At 35.5% G+C, this 23,410-nt stretch overlaps 1 protein-coding gene across 6 annotated transcripts in view; it reads left to right on the forward strand.

Moving 5' to 3' along the window:
- Nucleotides 1–20,870, forward strand: part of ADD3 (adducin 3) — a 93,151-nt gene extending 72,281 nt beyond the window's left edge. For 5 of the 6 annotated variants that reach the window (XM_081955810.1, XM_081955811.1, XM_081955812.1 and 2 more), the window contains 13 exons: nucleotides 2,902–3,040; nucleotides 5,021–5,172; nucleotides 5,308–5,388; nucleotides 5,618–5,767; nucleotides 6,922–7,065; nucleotides 7,152–7,250; nucleotides 7,626–7,799; nucleotides 9,618–9,875; nucleotides 11,042–11,161; nucleotides 13,043–13,129; nucleotides 15,397–15,520; nucleotides 17,479–17,574; nucleotides 18,296–20,870. In XM_081955810.1, coding sequence (XP_081811936.1) covers nucleotides 2,902–3,040; nucleotides 5,021–5,172; nucleotides 5,308–5,388; nucleotides 5,618–5,767; nucleotides 6,922–7,065; nucleotides 7,152–7,250; nucleotides 7,626–7,799; nucleotides 9,618–9,875; nucleotides 11,042–11,161; nucleotides 13,043–13,129; nucleotides 15,397–15,520; nucleotides 17,479–17,574; nucleotides 18,296–18,588 — 1,917 coding nt within the window. In that variant the 3' untranslated portion in view covers nucleotides 18,589–20,870. The remainder of the gene's footprint in view (nucleotides 1–2,901; nucleotides 3,041–5,020; nucleotides 5,173–5,307; nucleotides 5,389–5,617; nucleotides 5,768–6,921; nucleotides 7,066–7,151; nucleotides 7,251–7,625; nucleotides 7,800–9,617; nucleotides 9,876–11,041; nucleotides 11,162–13,042; nucleotides 13,130–15,396; nucleotides 15,521–17,478; nucleotides 17,575–18,295) is intronic. The other variant, XM_081955813.1, reaches the window with a different exon arrangement.
- Nucleotides 20,871–23,410: the final 2,540 nt, after the last annotated feature.

Consider the following 23,410-nt stretch of genomic DNA (forward strand, 5'->3'; position numbering starts at 1 on the left):
CTCAGTCATCCAGGTCATGGTTGCCCTAAAGGTGCTTTTTCAAGAGGCAACTGGACTTTCTGGTTTTTCTTTGGAGACGTTTCGCTTCTCAGCTAAGAAGCTTGGATGAGAAGCAAAACGTCTCCAAAGAAAAACCAGAAAGTCCAGTTGCCTCTTGAAAAAGCACCTTTGGGACATATAATAGTGAATATTTACTGAAAGTTTCTCCAAAAGATCTTATCCGCTCCTTTTTCCAAATTTTGAATAAAGTAACATTTTAGTAAACTGTACTGATAACTATTATCTTAACTGTTTTATTCAGCATTTCCATCCGTTACTCCATTATTTGAGTCTTTTCGGTAAATATAGTTAACAATGCAATATTTATAACCTGTCTGTTTGGAATATAGAAAGATTATAATATGAGGTGCTTTTTAATTCTAATTAATGCCAGTGGAATACATTTTCTGAAATATTCTTTAGATAGAAAAATATGACCAACTGAACATAGTGTCATTCATGTAAAGGTGCGTTTTACGAGTCCCTTTCGGGAGAGGGGGCGGTCTATAAGCGCTAATAAATTGAATTGAATTGAATTGACCTGAAAATCCAGAAAAACCCAGCATAAGTAGTAGCTACCTTACCATGAAGGGGAAAAAAATTATAATTGTCTTCAAAAAATAATCTGCTTCACTATAAATTTAGGCATATATCTCTCTGTCTGTCTGTCTCTTTCCCTCCCTCCCTCCGTCTGTCTGTCTGTCTGTCTGTCTGTCTGTCCAGACAAAGTACAAATTGCTAACATTAAACAGAAGAGCAAAACAAGCAGTATTCTGGATAGTGAGATATGTTTTTTCTCCCAGGCCTGTGTTGGGAAAAACTTAAATGTGTGTGTCCAGTTAGATTAAATCACTTAGTTTGATCAAGTGAAAAAAATGTGCCCTGTCAGACCTAACATTCTCAGAATTCCTGATAGCATGTGCAGCGGAAAGACAGCAGATGGCAAGGAGAAAAAAACATCAGAATAATCAAAGACACCAATCTCAGGACTTGAGAAGTAATGCTGTTATAGTATGCTTAGGCTCAACACATATATGTCAGCAGATATGTGGCTCATGTAGCCATACATATTGCATTATCTCATTCTAAGGATAATTAGCCATGATTTTAAACAATTCAGTTTTATTCATGCCACATGAATACATGTATCACTGAAACCGGATCGTGATGGGTGACCAGTTGTCTTCTTTATTATCAATTTTTAGATAAGAAGTAAAGAATGGACAGCTATATGAAATACAAAATATGTTTTGTTTCAAAATCAGAATACAAGCCCACCAAAATACTCTAGCAGTAGATTTTGAACTGAGCACATTTCAGTGCATGAAAACTCAAAGCAACTATGCTTTTAGCATAGGAAACTATGCAAGAAATAAAGTTTGACAGTGCTCACATTGAGATCCTTGTTTAATGTGTTCTGGTGATTTTTACGGGAAGAAGAAACAACTTCTGTGTGAATTCCTGTCATTGAACACACACTTGTTCACTGCAGTCTGCACTTGGAGATACACAAAGAGCAAAAATACTCCTGTCCTCCTTTATCCCAATTTACAAATTTGCATTTACTGTCATTGGTAGGCTAAATAAAAGCCATAAACAAAGCCTGCATTTAAATTAATAAAACATTGCAACAGCAAAAAAATATATCTTACTACACTATATTCATATTGTGTTATAAGGGGAATTGAAAAATTCCATCTAAATCAGGGCTGTCAAACTCGCGGCCCTCAGGCTGGATGCGTCATGTGCTGGCCACACCTACGCCTGGTTTAGTGAAAGGGGGAAAGTCCCAATATGTCATGCGACACCACCGTGACAACATGAGTTTGACACCCTGATCTAAATGTACTCTAAAGCTCAATATCAACACATAGGCTACACATAAAACTCAACCAATCAACCCAGGAAACAGTATTTGCATTTGAAATACATTCTGAAAGTTTAATATTAACGTGATACAAGAACCAGTGCTAAAATAAATGATATTCCCTAAGCAAGTGAAGGATTTATATTTCATTGAGTTTTCTATATTTAGTTATTGCAGGTGCATGTGTGCGCATGTGGGGGCTGTTTTTTTAATTTACAGTTTGGTGCTAGGATTAGGTACTTTTGTATGCCATTACAGTTCTCTGGATTGGGATAATAAACACACAGGGTAGAAAATATAAATGTTATATTACTTAGTCAAGCTTTGGAGCTGTATTCACCTGTGCATCCTGCCATGCTATTGTCATCTCTTGTTGAGATTTAGGATATCTTAAAAACATTTCATTGGTCAATTATAACAAAAGGAAACCAGTGCACACAGAACTCCTATACATAGTAAAGTTATAGAAACTGTTGTCTTTCAGAGTAACAGTATCATATGCATACGTAAGTGCAATTAACAACATAGATGTAGAAGCCCAGTAGTTCATAGATACCTTTGCACTCAAAATGGGACAGCTCACTGCAGCCAACTCATTGCGGAACAATTTAACAATTCAATTTAATTATTTAAAGTAAATAAATTATTTTAATTTTTGTCATTCACATTCCATTTTGTCCTTCCTTTTTCATCCTTTAATGATTCTATTCCAGTATTTCTTTGATATTAATGTAACTCTTGTCCCGTGGCAAGTTGGCCATGGTGAGTTGGCCATAGCGAATTGTTATAGACCTGTTCAACAAATATATTCTCAGTCTTTCTTAATATAATTCCACACTTTAGCATAGGTGTTCTGAAACAACATACAATTCATATTAGTGTAATCCCTATGTACATAAGTTTAAAACCGGTCTTTTTCATCAAAAACTCTTGGTCTTATATATTATATGTAGCCATTGTGTGTTATAATATATAATATTTTAAATATCATACAGGCTTTTCGGGAGGATCTGGAATCTCTTATTCAAGAGCAGATGAAGAAAGGAAATAACCCAACTGGTCTGCTTGCCCTACAGCAGATTGCCGATTACATAATGGCAAGTTCTTTTGCAGGATTTTCTTCATCACCTTTAAGTAAGTAAAAGTGTTACAGTAAAATAAATGGCTAAAAGATTGGCTTTCTTATTTTAGAAGTCTTCTGTCAAGTTATTCCTTGTCCCTGAAGTAATTTATGAGTACTATACAGCCCATATGATTGTTAAGGTCACTACAAATTTCCTTTGGCCCTTTGCAATTTTGTTCTTTATAAATATTGAGCAAAGAAAGATAAATGATATGAAAAGAGTTGATGTTCTATATATAACAAATATCTTTAACACTGCTGTTTTATTACTTAATGGTATTACCTATTTTTTGGACTATAAGACTCACCATGATTTTGAAGTGGTAATTTAAAAAAAAAGATTTTGCACTCTGCATGCCTCCCAAACCCTCTGCACGTCTTGTTTTTTGCAAAAAAAAAAAAGGGGGGGGAGGGGCATGCAGAGCTTTGGGAGGCTTATAGAGTGCTCCTGGGGGCAGTGTGGAAACAAGCAAAAAACTGCCTGTTTTTCGTAAAAAAAACGGGGGGCGTACAGAGGCTTATAGAGTGCTCCTGGGGGTGGGGCAAAAATGAGCAAACCCAGCCCATTTTTTTGCTCATTTTTGTCTTCCCCAGCACCAGGAGCACTCTGCATGCCTCCCAAACCCTCTGCACGTCTTGTTTTTTGGGGAAAAAAAAAAAAGGGCATGCAGAGCTTTGGGAGGCTTATAGAGTGCTCCTGGGGGCAGTGTGGAAACAAGCAAAAATGCCTGTTTTTCGTAAAAAAAACGGGGGGGGGGGCGTACAGAGGCTTAGGGAGGCTTACAGAGTGCTCCTGGGGGTGGGGCAAAAATGAGCAAACCCAGCCCATTTTTTTGCTCATTTTTGTCTTCCCCAGCACCAGGAGCACTTTGCAAGCCTCCCAAACCCTCTGCATGTCCAGTTTTGCAAAGGGACAGGGTTTTGTTAGGCTGTATGTGTAAGACCTGGCAAACCCCCTTTCCAGCCGGGCACAGCGCCATTCACTGACCTAGGGGTATCGCCAAGCCGTGTGAGTGCCTGTTTGCCACCGCCTGGCTCCCATGGCTTGGCGCCTTCGAAATGTCAGTGAATGGCGTTCTGCATGATTGGAGAGGGGGGTTGCATGAGCGGCTGTTCCGCTCTCACACGCCTCCCAGCTTCACGATGCCCTGGCCCAGCTCTTCCTGCAGAGCCAGGGCACCTCCGCTGCCACTGCCATCCCAGCATGGCTTTTTCGGCGGCTTCCAAACCGAGTCTTCCAGCAGTGGCCACTCTGGGCGTACGCTCTATGGTTGTGGGCCAGCTACCGGCAGACTGGAACAGCCGCTCGCGCAACCCCCCTCTCCAGCTGTGCAGAGCGCCATTCACTGGCATTTCAAAGGCTCCAAGCCACAGGAGCCAAGCGGCGGCGAACAGGCACTCACGCGGCTTGGTGATACCCCTAGGTCAGTGAATGGCGCTGTGCCCGGCTGGAAAGGGGGTTTGCCGGGTGGCTGCTCGTGAGCGTGGTCGCTTCATGGCCGTTGCATTGCACTGCATTCGCTCATGAGGCTGTGCCCAGCTCTTTGGGGGCCCGCTCGCAAGAGTGCAGCTGCCCGGCAAGCCCAAAACAATAAACCCTCCCCTCATAATAAGGCCCAAGCCATATTTTCTGGGTAAAAAGAAAATAAGACCCTGCCTTATTTTCGGGGAAACACGGTAACTTTTTGTTCCATGTTGATAACTTTTTAATTGTAATGAATCACTATTAGTTTTTGGTTTTTTTAATCGTAGGGCATATATAGCTAGGGACTTCAGATTCAAATGATGTTTGAAAGCACTTTCTGACTTCAGAGTTCCTTTTTTCCACCAAAGTTAGAAAACTAGCGTTATTGAGACATAATATTGAGCAGTCAAAACTTCAGTCGGAAAGAAATTGAAAGTTGCACCATTGTAGTTTTTGTGATATCATATGAAGCTATATGTTTTTAGGAAGAAAGTTTTCTCAGTCATTTTTGTCAATATCATTTTAGGCTCTGGACTGATAACACCTATTAATGATCTACCTGGGATAGATACCACCACATTTGGTAAAGGAGAAAAACATATTCGTTGTAAATTAGCCAGTTTGTACAGGCTTACAGACTTATTTGGATGGGCACACTTGGCCAATTCATATATCACAGTGAGTAGCCTGAAGTTAACATATTCAATCATTTCTGCTACATTGAAATGTGTTTCAAACTTCTCACCTTTATGAATCATATTTTTATATTAAATATACAAACATCACTATAATTTTCTTTCTCTTCATTTCTAGGTAAGAGTAAGCAAAGAACAAGATCATATTCTTATCATTCCAGACGGCCTTTCATTTTCTGAAGCGTCTGCTTCCAATTTGGTATGTGCTTGACCAAATGGATATTTTTGTAATGATTTTAATTCTATTTAGGTTTTTCTCATTTTTAAAAATCTTCTACCATCTATATTCATGTAAATCCTTGATGGAAATCTTCCAAATTGTTCTTTCCCACTTTCCTGCCTGATAAACTCTAGAGCCTACGCCTCAATGACAATTGAAATGTATTAGAAAGAGTTTTACTCTATTGTGTACCTCAACTTCTGTTCAGGTAAAAGTAAATATCATAGGAGACGTGGTTGACCAAGGAAGTACCAATCTGCGAATTGACACTGCAGGATTCAGTCCTCATGCAGCCATTTATTCAATGCGGCCGGATGTCCGATGTGTGATCCATATACACACTCCAGCAACAGCAGCAGTAAGTCTCTTGCCACTTAGTAGGAACATGATGATGACTCACTATTCATCAAAAGTCTCCTTTATTATGTTCAGACCTTGTCTTCCTTTGTGAAGTTGTGTAAAAGTTGGATTCAAGTCTTAATACTTTTGCTTTTAAAAGATTAGTTAACGCTTTAACTGAACTTTTAATTGCTAACTATTTTTAGTATTTGCAGTTTTTATTGTGTATTTTTGTACGCTTTCGTTGTTATTGTTATTACTAGTATGGGAGACTTGAACCCGTCACGCTTACTCAGCCCAACTCAACTCACAGGGTTGTTGTTGTAGGGAAATGGGCCTAGGAAAGATGATTAGATATGCTTGCTGCTTTGAATTATTTATAAAATAAAGGTGAGACTTTGAAAACTCAAAATAATGCATTGTTGTGGAATATAAATTGAATTTAAATTGATTGAATAGGTGGATAGTATGATATATGGGTTGAGTTATGATGGGATGGACACGACTGGGCATATAGACAAGCAGGCATCACTGGATAGTTATTCAAAATCTTTACTAGACCATCTGCTATATATTGTTACTCATCTATAGTCTTGAAATTATCTAATAAAGGAGAATATTTGTAGCTCAGAGTTGACATGAGGGGTCTTTGGTGCTCTCTGAGCTTGCTTGTTTTCTTGCAGACATTTCATTACCCAAATTAGTGACATCATCAGGGCTAGTCACTGATGATGATGTGTCCATTGAAATTCTCTTTTTACTATATATCATACATTATTTAACACCATTGGAATTGAATTATATGGTTTTAAACTTTAATTATGCTATTTGTTTTTAGTTTTTCATATGCCTCAATTTGATTCATATGTCGAAGAATTTATATAACACTGTAGAGACAAAAATTACAATGAAACATAACCCTAGATCCTTAATATATTTTAGAAATTGAAGATTGGAGTTATCCCTGTATGGTAGTCATAGATAGAAAATCATCTGTAGATGCTCTGTACTACAAGTACCATAATCTAATTCATTGGGTGCTTGTTGGGATTTAAAGGAGTTGTAGAATACTTTAAAGATATCATTGTGCACCTCATATTAGCAAATATGAATATTCGTATGTCCGTATTTTCAAATTTTCCCCACCATAGAAATCTCAAATGTTTCAAACAGGTTTCTTCCATGAAGTGTGGAATACTTCCCATTTCTCAGGAGGCTCTGATTTTAGGGGATGTTGCATACTATGATTATCATGGATCTCTGGATGACCAGGAAGAAAGAATTGATCTTCAGAAAGTTCTTGGACCAAGCTGTAAGGTATTTCATTCTAATGGTGTGTTTGTTTTTGAAAATTTCTACTACTTATGCAGTTTTTACCAGTTACCAGTATCTCTGTTTCATAGGTATTGGTCTTGAGAAATCATGGAGTAGTAGCGCTGGGAGAGACATTAGAAGAGGCCTTTCACTACATCTACAATGTACAATTAGCCTGTGAAATACAGGTAAGAAGCGACCCATTTTAAATAGTTTAAAATATTATATTTAAAAAGTATAAGCAGATAATGTGTGTTTTTAATGGATTCCTTGATATTAGGACCAATTATTTCTAGGAAATTTGTGGTAGTGAAGGAAAAGCCTATTTGTACTATCATTATATTTGTAATTTATAAATATAAACAGTATATTAAATAATGGAATATAATAATATTATTACTAAAAGACAGGTATAACATAGGCCTTAATCAAGTATTTAGTTGATACCTTCTGTATAAATTGGCTAGCATATCCTTTCCATGCTAATATACCTAGAAGAATGCTAATATATGTTTTGATTATGGAAAATTCATGAAGTCTATATTTACTATATCATATCACAGGTACATGCCTTAGCTGCTGGTGGCGTAGACAATCTTCTTATCCTAGACTTACAGAAATATAAACCTTTCACACATCAAGTAGCTGCAACAGCCGGATTAAGTATGGGCTCTCAGTTCAAGTGGAAAGTTGGCGAGCTAGAGTTTGAAGCACTGATGAGGATGTTAGATAACCTGGTATGTGTGAAAAGACTGATTTCTGGGTTCTCAGAACTTGAAATAAGTGCATACAGCTAAACCACACATCAGACATTCAATCCCAAGGCCTAGGAGAATAGCCAAGTTTTCATTTTTTAAAAAAATCAACCCTTCGGGAACACCATTCATCAGAATGGTGATACATTTTGCATATACATATATGCTGAGGTGGGGTGGATAGTTGGCAGCTATCATTCCAGAGTGCAGGTGGTGTATCAAAAAATATCTGCTTCGGGGAACTCGAAGCACAACAATTCTGCCCCATGTTTCTAAATGGATGGAAACCATGGAAGATAGATGATTTCTCAAATAATTTGGCCCCAACACTGCGAAGGAATTTATAGATGATAACCATGCCTTACTTTTAAGTGCTAAAGACACTGGATTATTATCTAAAAAGCTCTTTTACAATATCTCCACCATTTAAACACTGGTGGCTAAATTCTTAGAAACCAATAACTTAACAATTCTTGAAAAAATATTTTGTTTTTATAAAAGTAGGTAATTTCTTTCCAATTATTTTTCTATCTCCATGAATATGCAACCGGTAAATTGTCCATTATATTTTTAAATTTTACATTTTAAAGTGTAAATGGATTTTACATTGTGTTTTGTTAATATCTGTTTCGGTGATTCTTATATTTTTGTGGGCAAATCATTCCAGTCTAATCTCCTGTTAGTCACCAATTTTTATATAGTATATCCATTAATTTATCCAAGACTCCTTTATAAAATTCTGTTTTATCTTCATTTCAGGCATAAATTCCTAGCCTCGTATAAATGAACTTATATCACAACATATCTACCATAGTCATTAGTCAATATCAGTTCTGTTTGTAATTTAGGCTTCTATAAATTATATACGAAACAGCTCCATTTGTCTTTTATTCTCAATGAAAGAAAAACTTGTCTACATTGATACAAATCAAATATTTTTAACTTTTCTTCTAATATGTATTTCTTGTAAACAAATTATAAACAAATTGTTTTTATTTTTCAAATAATGAAATAATTTTCTTTTTTCAGGAGCAAATGCTCCATTTATATTCCATGTTAGGCTTTTAAATTTCATCCTTTCAAGAGCTGGTCCACATAAAAAGTACTGTTTCTAAAATTTATCTTCCAATTATTTTTCTTCCTAATTTACTTCCCACTTGTCCTAGCTAGCTTTTCCAGCTCCTTGCTATTACTTTTCCCTGCTCAACTCCTATTTCAGGTCATTTCATCAATCCTCTTGCTTCTAAGTTCTTACAGTCTACTTAAGAATGGCTTTGATTTTTTTTTTCATTATCCCCACCATCCCAATATGAGAGATAAAATTGGTTGGCTGGGAAAAAATGGAGCTCAAACTACTCTTTGCCTTTTCCATTTATTTTTGGATAATGTTGAGGGCTTACATGAACTCCAGTGGCATTCCTGGAGGGAAAAAAAACAAAGATTGAGTGATTTGAAGCAGTATCATTTCTGTATGTAAACATGAGATAAGCAATATTTAAATGTTTGTGTTTAGTTTATTCACTTTATTTTTTTATGTACAGCTTCAGAATGTGTAATGACATGTGGGGAATGACCTTGGGAAATAGAAAGAGGAACTATAGCCTAAACAATGAGTCTGATAAACAAACTCTGTCCTAAAGGGATGAGTGGGGATTCTCTCTAGTTGGGAGAGGGAAAGTAACAGACAGGAGAAATGCTTTCAGTCTTGCAAGATTCTGTTACTATAGTAAAGGTAACATACCTCAAAGGGGCTGACGAGTGTATTTCCTACAATTTTACAAGAGTGCTTTCTTCTCATAGGGTTACAGAACAGGCTATGCTTATCGTCAGCCCTTAGTGAGGGAGAAACCCCGGCACAAGAGTGATGTTGAAATCCCAGCCACGGTGACAGCGTTTTCATTTGATGATGATTCAATTCCAATTTCCCCCCTGAAATTCCTAGCACAAAAACAGCAGCGGGAGAAGACAAGGTGGCTAAACTCACCAAATACATATTTGAAAGTGGATGTTCCTGAAGAATCTCGGAATGGAGAAACAAGCCCCAGGACCAAAACAACAGTAGGTAGCGCTTATCCAGAGAATTGAAATAGTTTTCCTACCTAGATGTGTCTAGGTAGATTCCTAACTGAAGACCAAAGTACTTCTGGGCAATAAAGATTATTTTAAGCTGAAATACATAGGGCAAGTCTTGATTCCTGGTGACTTAATGGACATTTTCCTATCATGTCCCCCAAAACAGCATAAAGAGGTAAGCCATTGCCTTCTAGGTAACAGCCCTTTTATGTCCTGAAGGTCTTCCGTCTGAATATTAACTACATCTGGCCCTGCTTAATATTGTGAGTTCATCCAACATCAGCTGGGTGTGGCCAGCTAGCTGGACAGTTTTGAGGAACCAGGGATCTGTCTTGGTATAAGGCAGTTTCTTGTATTTGTTATCTTGTCTTTTTAGAGAATTATTGGCATGTAATGCAATTATAAATCAACTCAGGACTGAGCTATACAAACAACTGGGGTTTATGGGCAAGAAAGAAAGAATTTTGTGCAAACCACTGTACCTCTAAATACTACTATCCCTTTGGTCAGGAATAAACAAATATTCAATACTTTCTGCATAATTTTTTATTCAAAGTATTGTAATACAAATGATATTTTTATCACCACTGTCCTGGTTCTGTACTTTCTCAATATTGTACAGAGAATATAAATACAAATATGCTTTATGCAGATCAGTTGTAATACAATGGAAGTACATGATTAGCTCCACCTGGTGGTTGAACAATTCACCCATTTTCATTTTTGTATTTTTAATTAAGTATCTTAATAAAGTACTGTTTTAAGGAAACAACAAAATTAAAAAGACGGCTATCTAAGTAATGAATTAATAAGTGTACATTTTAGTCTTTCATAAAGAACTGTTTCTGCTTACCTATTACACAAAACAACCATATTATTTTAATATCCTAAATTAAATACTTTACAGATGATTAGAACTACACAAAATTAAGGGCTATAACCCTTAAGAAACTTAAGAAAATGCTTATTGATAATAATACTATATGTGCCATCACCAGTGTTGGGGTTTGGGTGTATTTTACTACTACTTTTTTGCATATTTAAATAATAAGTTCATTGCTCAAAAACGTCATGCCTTCTCCAGATATTAAACTGCACTCATTTCCTTTTCCTATTTTCTTAAAATCTTCTCTTTTTTCCCCTTTTCCCAGTGGATAAAAGCTGAAGATTCCTCTAAGATTAGTGGAGGAACTCCAATAAAAATTGAGGATCCAAATCAGTTTGTTCCTCTGAATACAAATCCAAGTGATGTGTTGCAAAAGAGGAATAAGGTGTGTTTTGTTTCATGACCATATTTACTTCTTAATATGTTGCTACAAATAAATTATCCCCTTTGCCTAGTACCCTGTTTCTCTGAAAATGAGACCTATCCCAAAAATAAGATCTAGCATGTTTTATATGTGTGCCTAATATAAACCCTACCCCCCCCAAATAAGCCCTACTTAAGAGCCTGTCTAGCTGGCGGCCCACCCATTCCATCTGGTTGCTCGCGGTGTCGCAGCCACGAGGCAAGGTGGCGGGGTGAGGCTGCCCCACAAGCCCCGCATTGGCTTACCTCGTGGTCCCCACAGCCTGGCCATCCACACATTGTCACATGCCTCGCAGTGGCGGCAGCAGCAACCATGTGCAGCAGGAGCCCACCTGGCCATTGGCCCACTTCTTGCTCGCAACCACAACAGAGCAAGAAGCTGAGTGGCATGATGGTGCCCTTGCCACGAGGCAGGTGTTGGGCATCGATAGCCTGACTACATAGCTCCACCTCACATCGCCTCTTGGCCATCGCACTGGCCCTTCATTTGGCCTTCTGCTCTGTTGCATCTGCAAGCAAGCAGAAGAAGTAGGCCAGCAGCCATACAAGATCCTGCTGAATGGGTATGCTGGAGTTGCACTGCGAGGCGAGGCAGGTGTCAGGGCATGGGTGGCCTGGCTGCGGAGGCCCTGAGATAAACCAGTGTTGGGTATGGGGGGAAGCTCCACCCCCCTGCCTTGTGGTGCTATGGCTCGCCACTAACCTCCTGCCTCCCCACGAGCATGCAAAAGAAGTGGGTCTCCCATATATGGGGGGGGAAATAAGATGCCCCCCAAAATTAAGCCCTAGTGTTTATTTTGGTGCCCAAAAGAAAATAAGACCCATTCTTATTTTCAAGGCAACCTGGGTATTAAGTTTTATTAGTGCTTCAAAGGTAGCTTGGAGGGCAGCAGAATATTCCATATTACTGTTCTGCAAATCCCTTTTGCTTTGAATTTCTGTTTCAAGAAAATATAGAAGTCTTCTAATGTTACTCCCTTTTGCTCTGATTTAACAGTATGCTGTTTTGAAGCTTCCTTTGGGTTTCAAAGAACAAGTCAAGTAGTTTGCACAAGAGAAAGTCTATTATGGTAGACATTTCTGTTTCTTTGCTTCAATATAGTTAATATAGTTTAGAGTAGTAGTGAGAAATAACTTTACAGAAATCTTTATAAGCACAAATTGCTGGCTGCTTTTTCTAGTGCTTTATTTGATGTTCATCAAATTCAAGATCCACCCTTGATTGTTCTGCCAGAAACATAATGTTTCACGCAGAGGGTCAGAGAGTGTTTTATTCAACATCTGGTAGTAATAAAAGAATTATACCACTATTCCAAAATTGTTGACTGGGTTCAAAAGAGGTTGCTGTCATACTTGGAAAGGATATCACGCAGATATTAACTTAGAATTTTATCAAGTTTAGATATGCAGATTTCTCTGGCAAATAAGCTGTGTTTGAATGATTTTTTTGTGGTCAGAGGAGTTATAACAGAGTACTTTTACGTCTAAAATATTTTGTCCAGATTCACAAATGCTCTCTTACCAACAGAAGACAGTTCTGCAGTTCTCAAAGGAAAACAGTTAATGACAACTTGCAGCTGTGCAAGCACTTGTGGCTAAAATTGGTCAAACTGAAAATATCTGCTTGATGATGGCAGAAACTTTGGAGTAGAAGAAATGCAGGAATGATCATTCATCAGCATGTTTAGATGGAAGCCCTAAACATTACCCCAGAAGTATTGGGAAATTAAATAGATGGAAAGAAAACTGCCTCATGATATCAAATTAATAAAGTAATTTCTTAGGAATACAGAAAGCCTTGTATTAGGACTGGGTACTTTAAAATCTTTTTTTTAAACTCCAGATTCGAGAACAAAATCGATATGATTTAAAGACTGCAGGTCCACAATCTCAATTGCTTGCTGGAATTGTAGTGGATAAAAAGCCAACTGTAAGTGTGTCCGTTGTTGGGACTTAAAATACATTGTTTAATTGTGTCCAGTGGTTGAATACCAAACATCTATATAAGTCTCTCTTTTATTTTGCAATTAAAAAACAGAGCCAGAATGCAAATACTTTAAGTAAACATATATACCAGTCATGCAATTCCTCTGCCGAATAAGTAATTCTGTATATGCAAACATTTAAAGTTGTTTGGACAACCAGTCATTTGTCCCAGGGTGGGGGTAATCGTTTTTCAGCCTTCGTTTTCTTTTATTTTTATAGCAGACAGCAGAATGATATTGACATGGATATTGACGTTTTATACATTTTATTTGAAGAGCATTCTATATTTTATTTATTTATTCTCTTTAATATGTGTAAGTATATCAAGATATCTTATTTCTTTGATATCTTGGGAAAAATTAAAAACAAAACAAAACATAAAGTGGATCAATTAATACCCAGGCGGTTTTATGGGCACAAATTAGGATCTCAAGGGCACATACGTCTAATTTAGGCCAATGTGTTTTAATCAAAAATAGGATTGTGCACTTTTGTTTTTACCAGTTGTTAAAAGTAAATTTCACACTCATTTTAAAAACAAATTGTTACAATGCATACTATCATTTTTTGATAGGTGATATCATGTAGAGATATACCTATTCATACTTCCTGTTGGATTTATATCGGATAAATGTAATCCTAGTTTTTAGACAAATAAAAGAATATTCAATAAAAATTGCCCATAAGGAAAATTGCATTTTACGTGATAGAATCCTAAATATTAATTCCCATTGATAAATTCTTAAAATAGCCAGAAGTACCCTTTTCCACTCTATTTTGGATTCTCCTCAAAGTGTGGAAGAAGAAGTGCTTAAAATCTGGATTTAACTTTTGACTAGTTTGTCTTGGTATCACACTATATGGTTCTGGCTCAAACCAAAACAAACCTTGAAGTCCACTTACATATTTAAATAACTTATTCATTTACCTTTTCATAGAAAAGGCTTTACTTCACAAAACTCAGTCTTTGGATCACTCTACTGCATTTTTAGTCACCACTGGTTCTTATTTAGATTTTTTTCTAATTTCAGAGAAGGGCTCTTTTCTGGACTATGACAATGATAGAATAAAGTTTAATAAGATTTAATGCTATGTTTTCTGTGGTACAGAAAGTGAATTTATAAAGCTATCTACCAGTCTTTGATAAATCCATGACATATAATTTTATGCTATAATATATAAAAATAGATAAAATATAGATTAAAATATATAATATATAAAAAGAGACATAAGAACTATTATATTTATTTCATTTGCCTAGGAACACACTTTTTTTCTCTCTCAAAACCTGTGGATTGAAAAAGTATATTTCTGTAAAGGCAATATGGCTAGAGAATGTTTACCTTTATTCCAATAGGGTTAGGGTTCCTTCCTTCCTACCCAATTTTGTTATATCCGATGCCAACAACTTCTCTTCTCAATTTCCAATCCTGCTTTTCCTTTTCTTCTTCTTTTTTGCTGGAAGGAGGGAAAGTCTCTTTGCATTGTATGGTTCTTTGTGAGTTAATCACCAATATAATCAAATCGGGGGAGTGGGAGTGTCCCAACATTTGTAATTTGGGTAGCTTGTTTGACAACAATTACTTCAATTTGTAGTTATTATTCATTAATTTTCTCTGACCATTTTTTAAAAAAATGTGGCTTAGTTTATACCCACAGATCACTGTGATTCATGGGTATTTACATGGAATGGTAAATCTCAAGCAGTGGTGTCAGCTCGAATTGGCAATCATAAATTATCATGGTGTGGGAGTTATCTAACAGTTATATCTGACTATTTCTTACAGTCAGTTGATTAATATAGTCAGTGTAGTTAATAAATTTAATTCATTTATGTGCCCCTTATGGTATTATAAGAAAGGTGTAGGCTTCTTTAGAAAAAGTTGGGCAAGCATTCAGTTTGGTGTTATAAATACGTAGATTTTGCCTTAAACTTGGCATGCTATGTTGATTAAAATATTTTCCTTATGTTCTAACCTGCCTGCTAACTGATAAAATTCTTTATCGTCATTCTGTCTCATTCTTTATTCTTATTTTGTGGGATGTAATCCCCACAGCATGAATAGTTGAGAATAGGTGTGGTGTGTGTGTGTGTGTGTGTGTGTGTGTGTGTATGTGTGTGTGGTTTATATCTAAATATTGCATCAGGTATTACAGTAGCATATAAATGCAATAAATAAATAATTATGTAAATAAATTTTATTTTTCCAGCCCATGCAGTTTGAAGAAGATGAGCATACCCCACCAGCACCTCCTAACCCATTCAGTCATCTCACCGAAAAGGAACTGGAAGAGTATAAGCAGACAATCGAACGCAAACAGCAGGGCACTGAGGGTGGGTGTTTGCTCAAAGTTTCTATCTCCAGGTTAAGCTTTAAAGGGATTAGTTTAAATTCAAAAATCAATATTCAGAATTATTAATTTAATTTAAAGACTTTAAATTAAATATACATTAACAATTTCAATTTTACCTTTCCTACATATTTTTATTTGTGTTTAAAATGAATTCTCATTTTTGGAGGAGTCTTATGTGAAATGGGCATATAGGCATAATGTTATCTTGGGATAGAAGTGGTGAATGAGTTAGATTAGAAGACTAATATCTACATGATTTATAGTATAAATCAAGAAGTTGGAAATTCCTAGTTTTCAGGATAATCTAATGTGTGTTAAATTACCATATTCTCTTGACAGTGAATTGATAGAAGATACATTTGTAACCAAACCTATAAGTCACAAAATGTTTTTTGGCAAGAGGTTATTTCCTAACATAGGGCATTAAATAGGACTGGACATGTTTGAATGGATATAAGAATTTGTATATTTAGCTCTTCCTGCTATCATATTTCTTAACAAATATTCATTTGATTTCTGTATGTATATAAAAGATAAATGTCCCTCTTTATTGGGACTGGGTTGTTCCTCCTATGTGGGAGTACTTTGCTCATTTGTTCCTCCAGGCAAGTATCAAATTGACTTTTTTTTAGGAGGCTTTGCTTTTAGGATTTGGAAGAAGGTGTTATCCCTTTTATGTTGTCATCAATGCAGTCTTGTTTATGGATATTTAAATTCAGTTAAAAATAATAAATAACTATCATAATAATAACTTTAACTAAAACCTCAGTAACTTACAAACTCTTTTATATAGATAATGAAGTCCAATATATTAGCAATCCTATAAATCTATCATACTTACAAACAGATCATTGCTTATATCAGTTATATATTAAAATAACTGATTCCATTTTTTTTACTTTTTTACCTTAGTCCTGCTGTAAAATATTTCTCTGTGAGATGGCTACCCTCCAGTTTATTTTCTCTCAACACTTGGCAGCTAACTTCCCTTTCATTTCATTTCTACATTCATTAAATTATGATGATGCTTGCACTTAGCTGTTTTTCGGATATAAGGAAGCCTACTACTATTTCGTCTATTTAGCTTGACTTAACATTGACTTTAACCAAGCCTTCCCTTTTTAATTGTCTATTTTTAATTCCCACATTTTTGGAATACCTTTCTAGTAATCTTAGGATAAATTTAAAACTATTTTCTCTTTCTGAAAACTTGGAATAAACATAGATAATATATCAATTTACATAAGATAATACATGTATAAGTATGTATAAGACAGGATAAATGAAAGTATTCATACACTTCTTTGCTTTTGTATATTGCTAATATAAAAGCACATAAGTAAAATTAAGTACAAAAAAGCAGAATAACAATTAGATATTCTTGAACCAGTATGTTAGTCTTTAAAAGACATCATTCCTGAGCGAAATGGTCTGATAGCTGTATGTTCTGTTGCCTGCAGTTATAGCAAGCAATCTTCTAACCTACCAATTTCTTATTTTTGAAAGCGTAAAGATTCAAAGGTAAAAACCCCTGTATTTTAGCATTTTGTTCACCCATTTTCATTCAAAGCATCTGATAAGGCTCTTTAATAATATGGGCATTACTAATTTACTGTTGTCTCTCACTAGCATTTTCAACACTAACACTGCATATATTGTTTTACTACTTTAATCACAGTATTGTTACTTAAGAAACTATGTTCTCATAGAATACTTTCTTCTAACTATTCGGCTTCATCTTTGATATGCTCTACATTTAATAATCATAGCTTGGTAATAATATGAGTTTATAATCTAATTTAGTGTTATAACATTTGCATGATCAGGTCAATATGGCTAAACTGTTTGCCTTTTTGTACGTACTAATATGTACTGACTTTTTTCTATGTTGTGCTTATTTTGGCATGGCTTTTACTAACTCAGGCTCTTGTCCTACAGATGCTGATCAAGAATTATTCTCAGATGATGGGTCTCCTGTTTCCCAAATTAATTCTCAAACTCAGTCCCCACAAAATGTCCCTGACAAATTAGAAGGTATATAATGTAATTACAACTCCAGAAGGTGTAAATGCTATTTGCCATTGCACAGTATTGTGAGCCTGTAAATCCTTCCTTACATTCTATTTTTTAATCCCAAAGATGGATCGTAGAAAATATAGTCAAACTCTTAATACATGAAGCGTGATACCAAATCCATATAAATTATTATGTCATTTTGGCCTAATCTCATTCATCTTTCAGAATAGGCCACCTAAAAAGACAGATTTCAGCCATTCAGCCATTTATGCCCTACCCTTAATTATAGTTTCTGTGTTTGTTTGTTTGTTTTAAAAAATGCTTTGTTCCCTGCATTATGTAGTACAACTTGCTTTACTAAAGCCAGTCTAACATAACAAACAGGTAATGATGATGCTTAGCAGAGTGTACCTTCTAGTTAGAAGTATATTCTGTATGTCCAATTGTGTCTGGAACCTGGTTAAAAACCTTATTCCAGACACCCAAGGAATATTAATATTACTTAATTTCTCTTTAAAGTGAAGCTTGAGGGGAGGGGAGTAACACAACACAACACAAAAAGTAACATGGGATAAAAAAGGAACTGAAGCCCAGATTACCAAATTTTGCAAAGTCCCAATTTTCTCAAATTCTCAATCCAGATTGTATTTAGCTCTGTTTAGAACATTACACAACCATCTGTTCTATTTACTCATCGATACAAGAAAGAATAAAATATCACTTTTTCCCCCCCTTCCAGAAAATAATGACAATTACCTACAGGATTCTAATCTCACCTCTTTGGACCTGCCAGTTGTCATGAATGGCAAAGATGATGTACATGATGTGGAAGAAGACCTTGCCCAGAGAGTCAGCCAGTTAACCACTAGTACTGTAGAGAATATAGAGATTTCAATTAAGACTTCTGAGAAGATTGAAGAGACCCTTTCTCCTGAAGGCTCTCCTTCCAAATCACCATCAAAGAAGAAGAAGAAATTTCGTACTCCATCCTTCCTGAAAAAAAACAAAAAGAAGGAAAAAGTGGAGGCCTGAGGTTTCACTGACACTTTAGTCATACATCTAATCAGTTGTTAAAATGGTCAAGTAGGGTTATGCAAGAAACTGGGCCTTAACCTAAGTACAGAACTGGAAACTATTACATAGAAACTGGGTTTTAATTAATTAAATGAAGAATTCATCTCTTAATTAGTACAAATAAAATTATTATGAGAATTTTAAGTATTTAGTAGTTCCACCACAAACTAACACTGGCAGTTGGTCCACTATAATACCGCAGTAATTTCAGATATCCTTATCTAGCAAGTTACATGTGAAGATTTTTGTTGATTAAAATTTCTTCAGCAATTTCACAATTGAATGATCAGATAGTGTTTGTTTTTAACCTTACTGCCACATTATGTAATTGGGTGATGTTTTTTGGATAATCTTGATTTTGTCCCTGCCTCAAAGGGTGGTGTGTCTCTAATCACATCCTTGGTCATTTAATTATACAGTGGCACATAATTTTAGAAAGGGAAACTGTAAAAGGAATTGCATTTGGAATTTTACAGACTCTGTGAAGGTTGCATTCATCAATAATAACTTTTGCCAAATATTCATTTTAGTAAGATAGAATTTTTGAAAACTTTTTTTATTCTATCAGTTGGGGGCAGGGAGAAAGCCCTTATTTTTCAATAAAGGGGATTTTATACACTTAACATTGATAACTTCGTTTAACGATGGCAAAACAGAAAAAGAATTTTATATGTTGAAAATTTTGTATACCATTCAATATAAAGTATTATAGGCATGTAAACCAAGCATTTAACAGTAGAATGTATTCAAGGGTGCTTGGTGTAGAGTATACTTAAATATAATTCATGAATCCAGAACTTCTGACATCAAATATAAAGAGCATAAAAATTTACTGGATTCAATTCTAAATCTTATTATATTTTTTTCTCATAATATTATTGAATGAAGAAAAATAATCTTGATAACCTATGATCTTCCAGAAGATCAGTTCAACGTGTGTCCTACTTTCATTTAGCCTCTGAATTATTTCTGCAGAAATTTCTGTTGAAATCTCAAGGTATGAGATAAGAGTACAAGTGGGAAGGCTTCAGAATGACAAAACCAGGAGATGAAAAGTTATCTCACTAGCCAGCAAAATGTCACTATTAGTATACTGTAGTACTTGTGATACTCTTGTAGCCCCTTTTAGGATAGCCTTCTGAAAAGCAGTAAACCCCAATACCTGGGAGGAGTTTATGTTGCTGGAATGAGGCTGTATTGCCATTTGAGTTCAAGGATATGTGGATCCCATGAAATGACTTGGATGCAGTTGCATTTATGTTGCACTAGAAACTGATCATCTGGAAAAGACCATAACCAAATAAAAGAGACAAAACTAGAAAAGGGAAAGTGAGATGGAAAGAATAAGGGCGTGGAGAAAAAATGAGGGGTAGTTTGTGGATTATTTTTCATAAAATATATGTCATGGAATTGGGGGTATTTTTATTAAATTGATGGAACATCTGTTTTATATTTTAAAATTACAATAGAAGTTAATAGGATCATTTCAATCTACATTTTGCCTTCTCAATGAATCTTAGAGCAAATTAGTGCTGATTTGTAAGTGCTGATCCTGCCATTTGTTCTTCTTGCTGGTAGTTTTATTTTGTTTTGAGTTAAACAGAAAAAGAAAACAAATCTGTAAATACACACTAAACATGAAAACGAACTATGGCCTTTTTACATCCATAGGCACAAGGGGAAGTACATCTTAAATGTGAGTGTTACTTCCAGATTGCCGGTTGAAATATATTACCATATATAGATGGTTGAATATGGCTGGGATGTGATTTGGCATGCAAAAATGAGTATAGCATGTTACAGGGCTGGTGAAATTTGACTGTGTAAGTGTGGCAATGCAGCGCAGAAGTGAATCTGGAAATGATATTTTAAATATCTCAAAATACTGGAATCGGTGTGTTCTCTTAAAAATAGTGGGACTATCTAAGTTGCTTAATTTTTTATGTTCTACATTTTTTGTGTTGTGTTACAACATATGTAGAAACAGTAACCTGTGAACTATGCTTTTCATAACTTTAAAATCTATATCTAAATGAATGCAATGTGCATAAATATTTTTTAAAAATGCAACCGTGAACTATTTGCACCTTTTTTCGCTAATGCCTCTATTTACTTGCTTTGGCATATGAATGAGCCAGCCAACTGTGTCCTGTGGAAAAAGATATATAAATGTTGTTGGAAATTGCTTATAGATGTAATGCTAATTAATGTTAAATCACAAATAAACAGTATTTTAAGTAGATGTGTGAATTATATCTTTTTCATGGCATTCTTCAACAGAGGAATATATAACTTAAAATATATAATTGTAACCAGCTAGCTTATTTTTCAAATGGAAATTTAGAAAATTATTCAGAAGAATTGCTTCAGATCTTGCCCAAGTGCAATACTTTTCTGAATTTCATTAAAGCAGCCTATTTTTTCAGGTTTCTATGTGAGCCTGAAAAAAACCTGCTATTTTAAGAATTGCATTAATGTTAATGAGTGCATTCTTTAAAGTTTTTATATGGAAACCCACGAAGATTTGGCTTCTTTAATGAATAATAGGTAAATGCTACACTTACAGGTAGTTAGAAACATTCCAAATAATTTGCAAAACTTTCACAACCCTACTATGCATAGAAATATTTATTAATAAATTATAACTTCTTTAGAATAAAATCATATAATAAACAAACCTATCAGATTACACATTTTGAATTTTAATTATAACAGGATTTTTGTGTTTGTTAAAGCCAAAATAAAGGAAAAATACTTGGTGTGCTTTTAATGCAATCCCTGCCATATCTGCTTTCATGTAAATTTCTAGCAGGCGTTAACAAACTACAGAGTACCCTATCAGTGTAGTAATTGTAGTGATGTTATTATCACACAGATGCAGTTGTACAATTCAGAGCTATGCAGACCATGACCATAGGGTGGCAGTGGTTCCTGTTTGTAATTTTGATTTATATGGAATTAATCCCTTGAAAGACAATTAGCAAGCTGCTTTCAAAGAAAGTATGTTGTGGGAAGTTCTGTGGGCATCATTCCAGCTGCACTGCAAATAGATGAAAGAGAACAGCTGGCTTTTTTTGGATGTCTCTGTTTTTCGGCTCAGTTAGGAACCCAGAAATGGAATGTTCTTCTCAGAGGAGTTCTCTCTCTTTCTACATCCATAGAGATATTTTTCTTGATTTTTTTAAAAAAATATTATTAAGCTGGTTTTACTAACTTTACTAACTAGATACCTGAATAGAATATTAGCCTCTTATATAAAATGATAGAACTGTTATAGTTAACATGCTAAACAAGCCTCCATTTTAGGTCTATTCAAAATACTGTCATGGAACATACTAAAACTGAAAAATGCATTGCAGTTCTAATGCAGAATGCATGTACATACTTGTGAAATACATCTGCTGCAAAAGTATTAGTTAAAATTGCTATGCATATTTTGTTTTTGTTTTTTTTTTTTCAAAAAGTTTTATTGGTTTTTTTAAAAACATTTATGTGGAAAAGGGGTAGGTGGAATTACAAATTTTGGCAGTTGCAAATGTGGCAGACGCCCCCTCCCTCCAAACTCCTAGGTTACATCAAAATATCAAATCTTAATACATAATCATAAAAAGTCAGCATCTTAATTCTAGAAAAAATAATTTTCAATCAATTTATATAATTATAATATATAGTCTAGTTATAAATTCATATTTACTTTCGGTCTGTTTATAACATTGTGATTTCCTTATTTATTTTTGTGATCTGAGTTTTCTTGGTGTTGCCCCTTCACCCCCCGCTGGCAGAGCTCCGGCCCCTCCCGTGTCCTGTATGACCGTTGTAGTATCTTCTGTTTTTTCTAGGTTGGCTTTGTTTTTTTCCATAAAGGCCTGTGCCTCTATGGGTGTATTAATTCTGATTCTTGTCTCCTCCCAGAATATTAGCATACCTTCAGGCATCAACCATCTAAACCACACCCCCTTCTGGTATAATTTATTCGCCAATTGCGAATAATTTTTCCTTTTTTCCCTAATTTTTTTGGGAATCTGCTTTAGAATGGTTATCTCCCTATCACAGTATGTCAATGTTTGCCCCCTTTGCACACCCAGTATTTCATCTCTTGTGGTTTTCCTAAGAAATTTAATGTGAACCTCTCTGGGTACATTATGTGTTCTGGCATATGCTGAATTCACTCTATAAGCTAGGTCTATCTCCCAATCCATCTGTTGTTTATCTTTGTGTATGTATTCAGCTAAAATATTAGTCATAATGTCCCTTATGTTTTCCCCATCTGCTTCTATTACATTTTGAAATCTAAGATAAAAGGACATTCTCTCAAACTCTATTTTCATTTGTTGGATGTCAAGTTCTTTGTTCCCCTTCTGTAAAGCCTCTACCCCCCCCCTCGCCTCCGCCACCCCACCCTCCACAAGATCCAGTCTCTGTGAGTTCTTAAAGATTTGGGCTTGGTTCTGTCTAATTTCATCTTTCATTTCCCTTAACTGTTTCTTAATTTCCTCCTGGCCCTGTAGAATTTGTTGAAGCATTTGTTGAAAGTCTATCTCTGTAGTCTTGGGTTGGATCAGTTCTGTTATCTTTGACTGTGTAGCTGGGCTAGACGTTGCAGACGTTGGGGCAGAGGTAGCAAATCCAGGCTTTCCAGGAGGTGGTCTTTTTGGAGACATGGTTTTTAAAGCAAGGAAGTCTGTCAAAATAGAGACTGGGCAGCTGGAGAAGTAGAGCAGGCAGGCGAATCCAGAAGGCAGAGGATCCAAACAGATGGGGATTTCTTTAGTCAGTCTAG

This window comes from Natrix helvetica (genome assembly GCF_964273705.1).
Source record: "Natrix helvetica genome assembly, chromosome: 5".
In the NCBI taxonomy this organism is placed as follows: Eukaryota; Metazoa; Chordata; class Lepidosauria; order Squamata; family Natricidae; genus Natrix; species Natrix helvetica.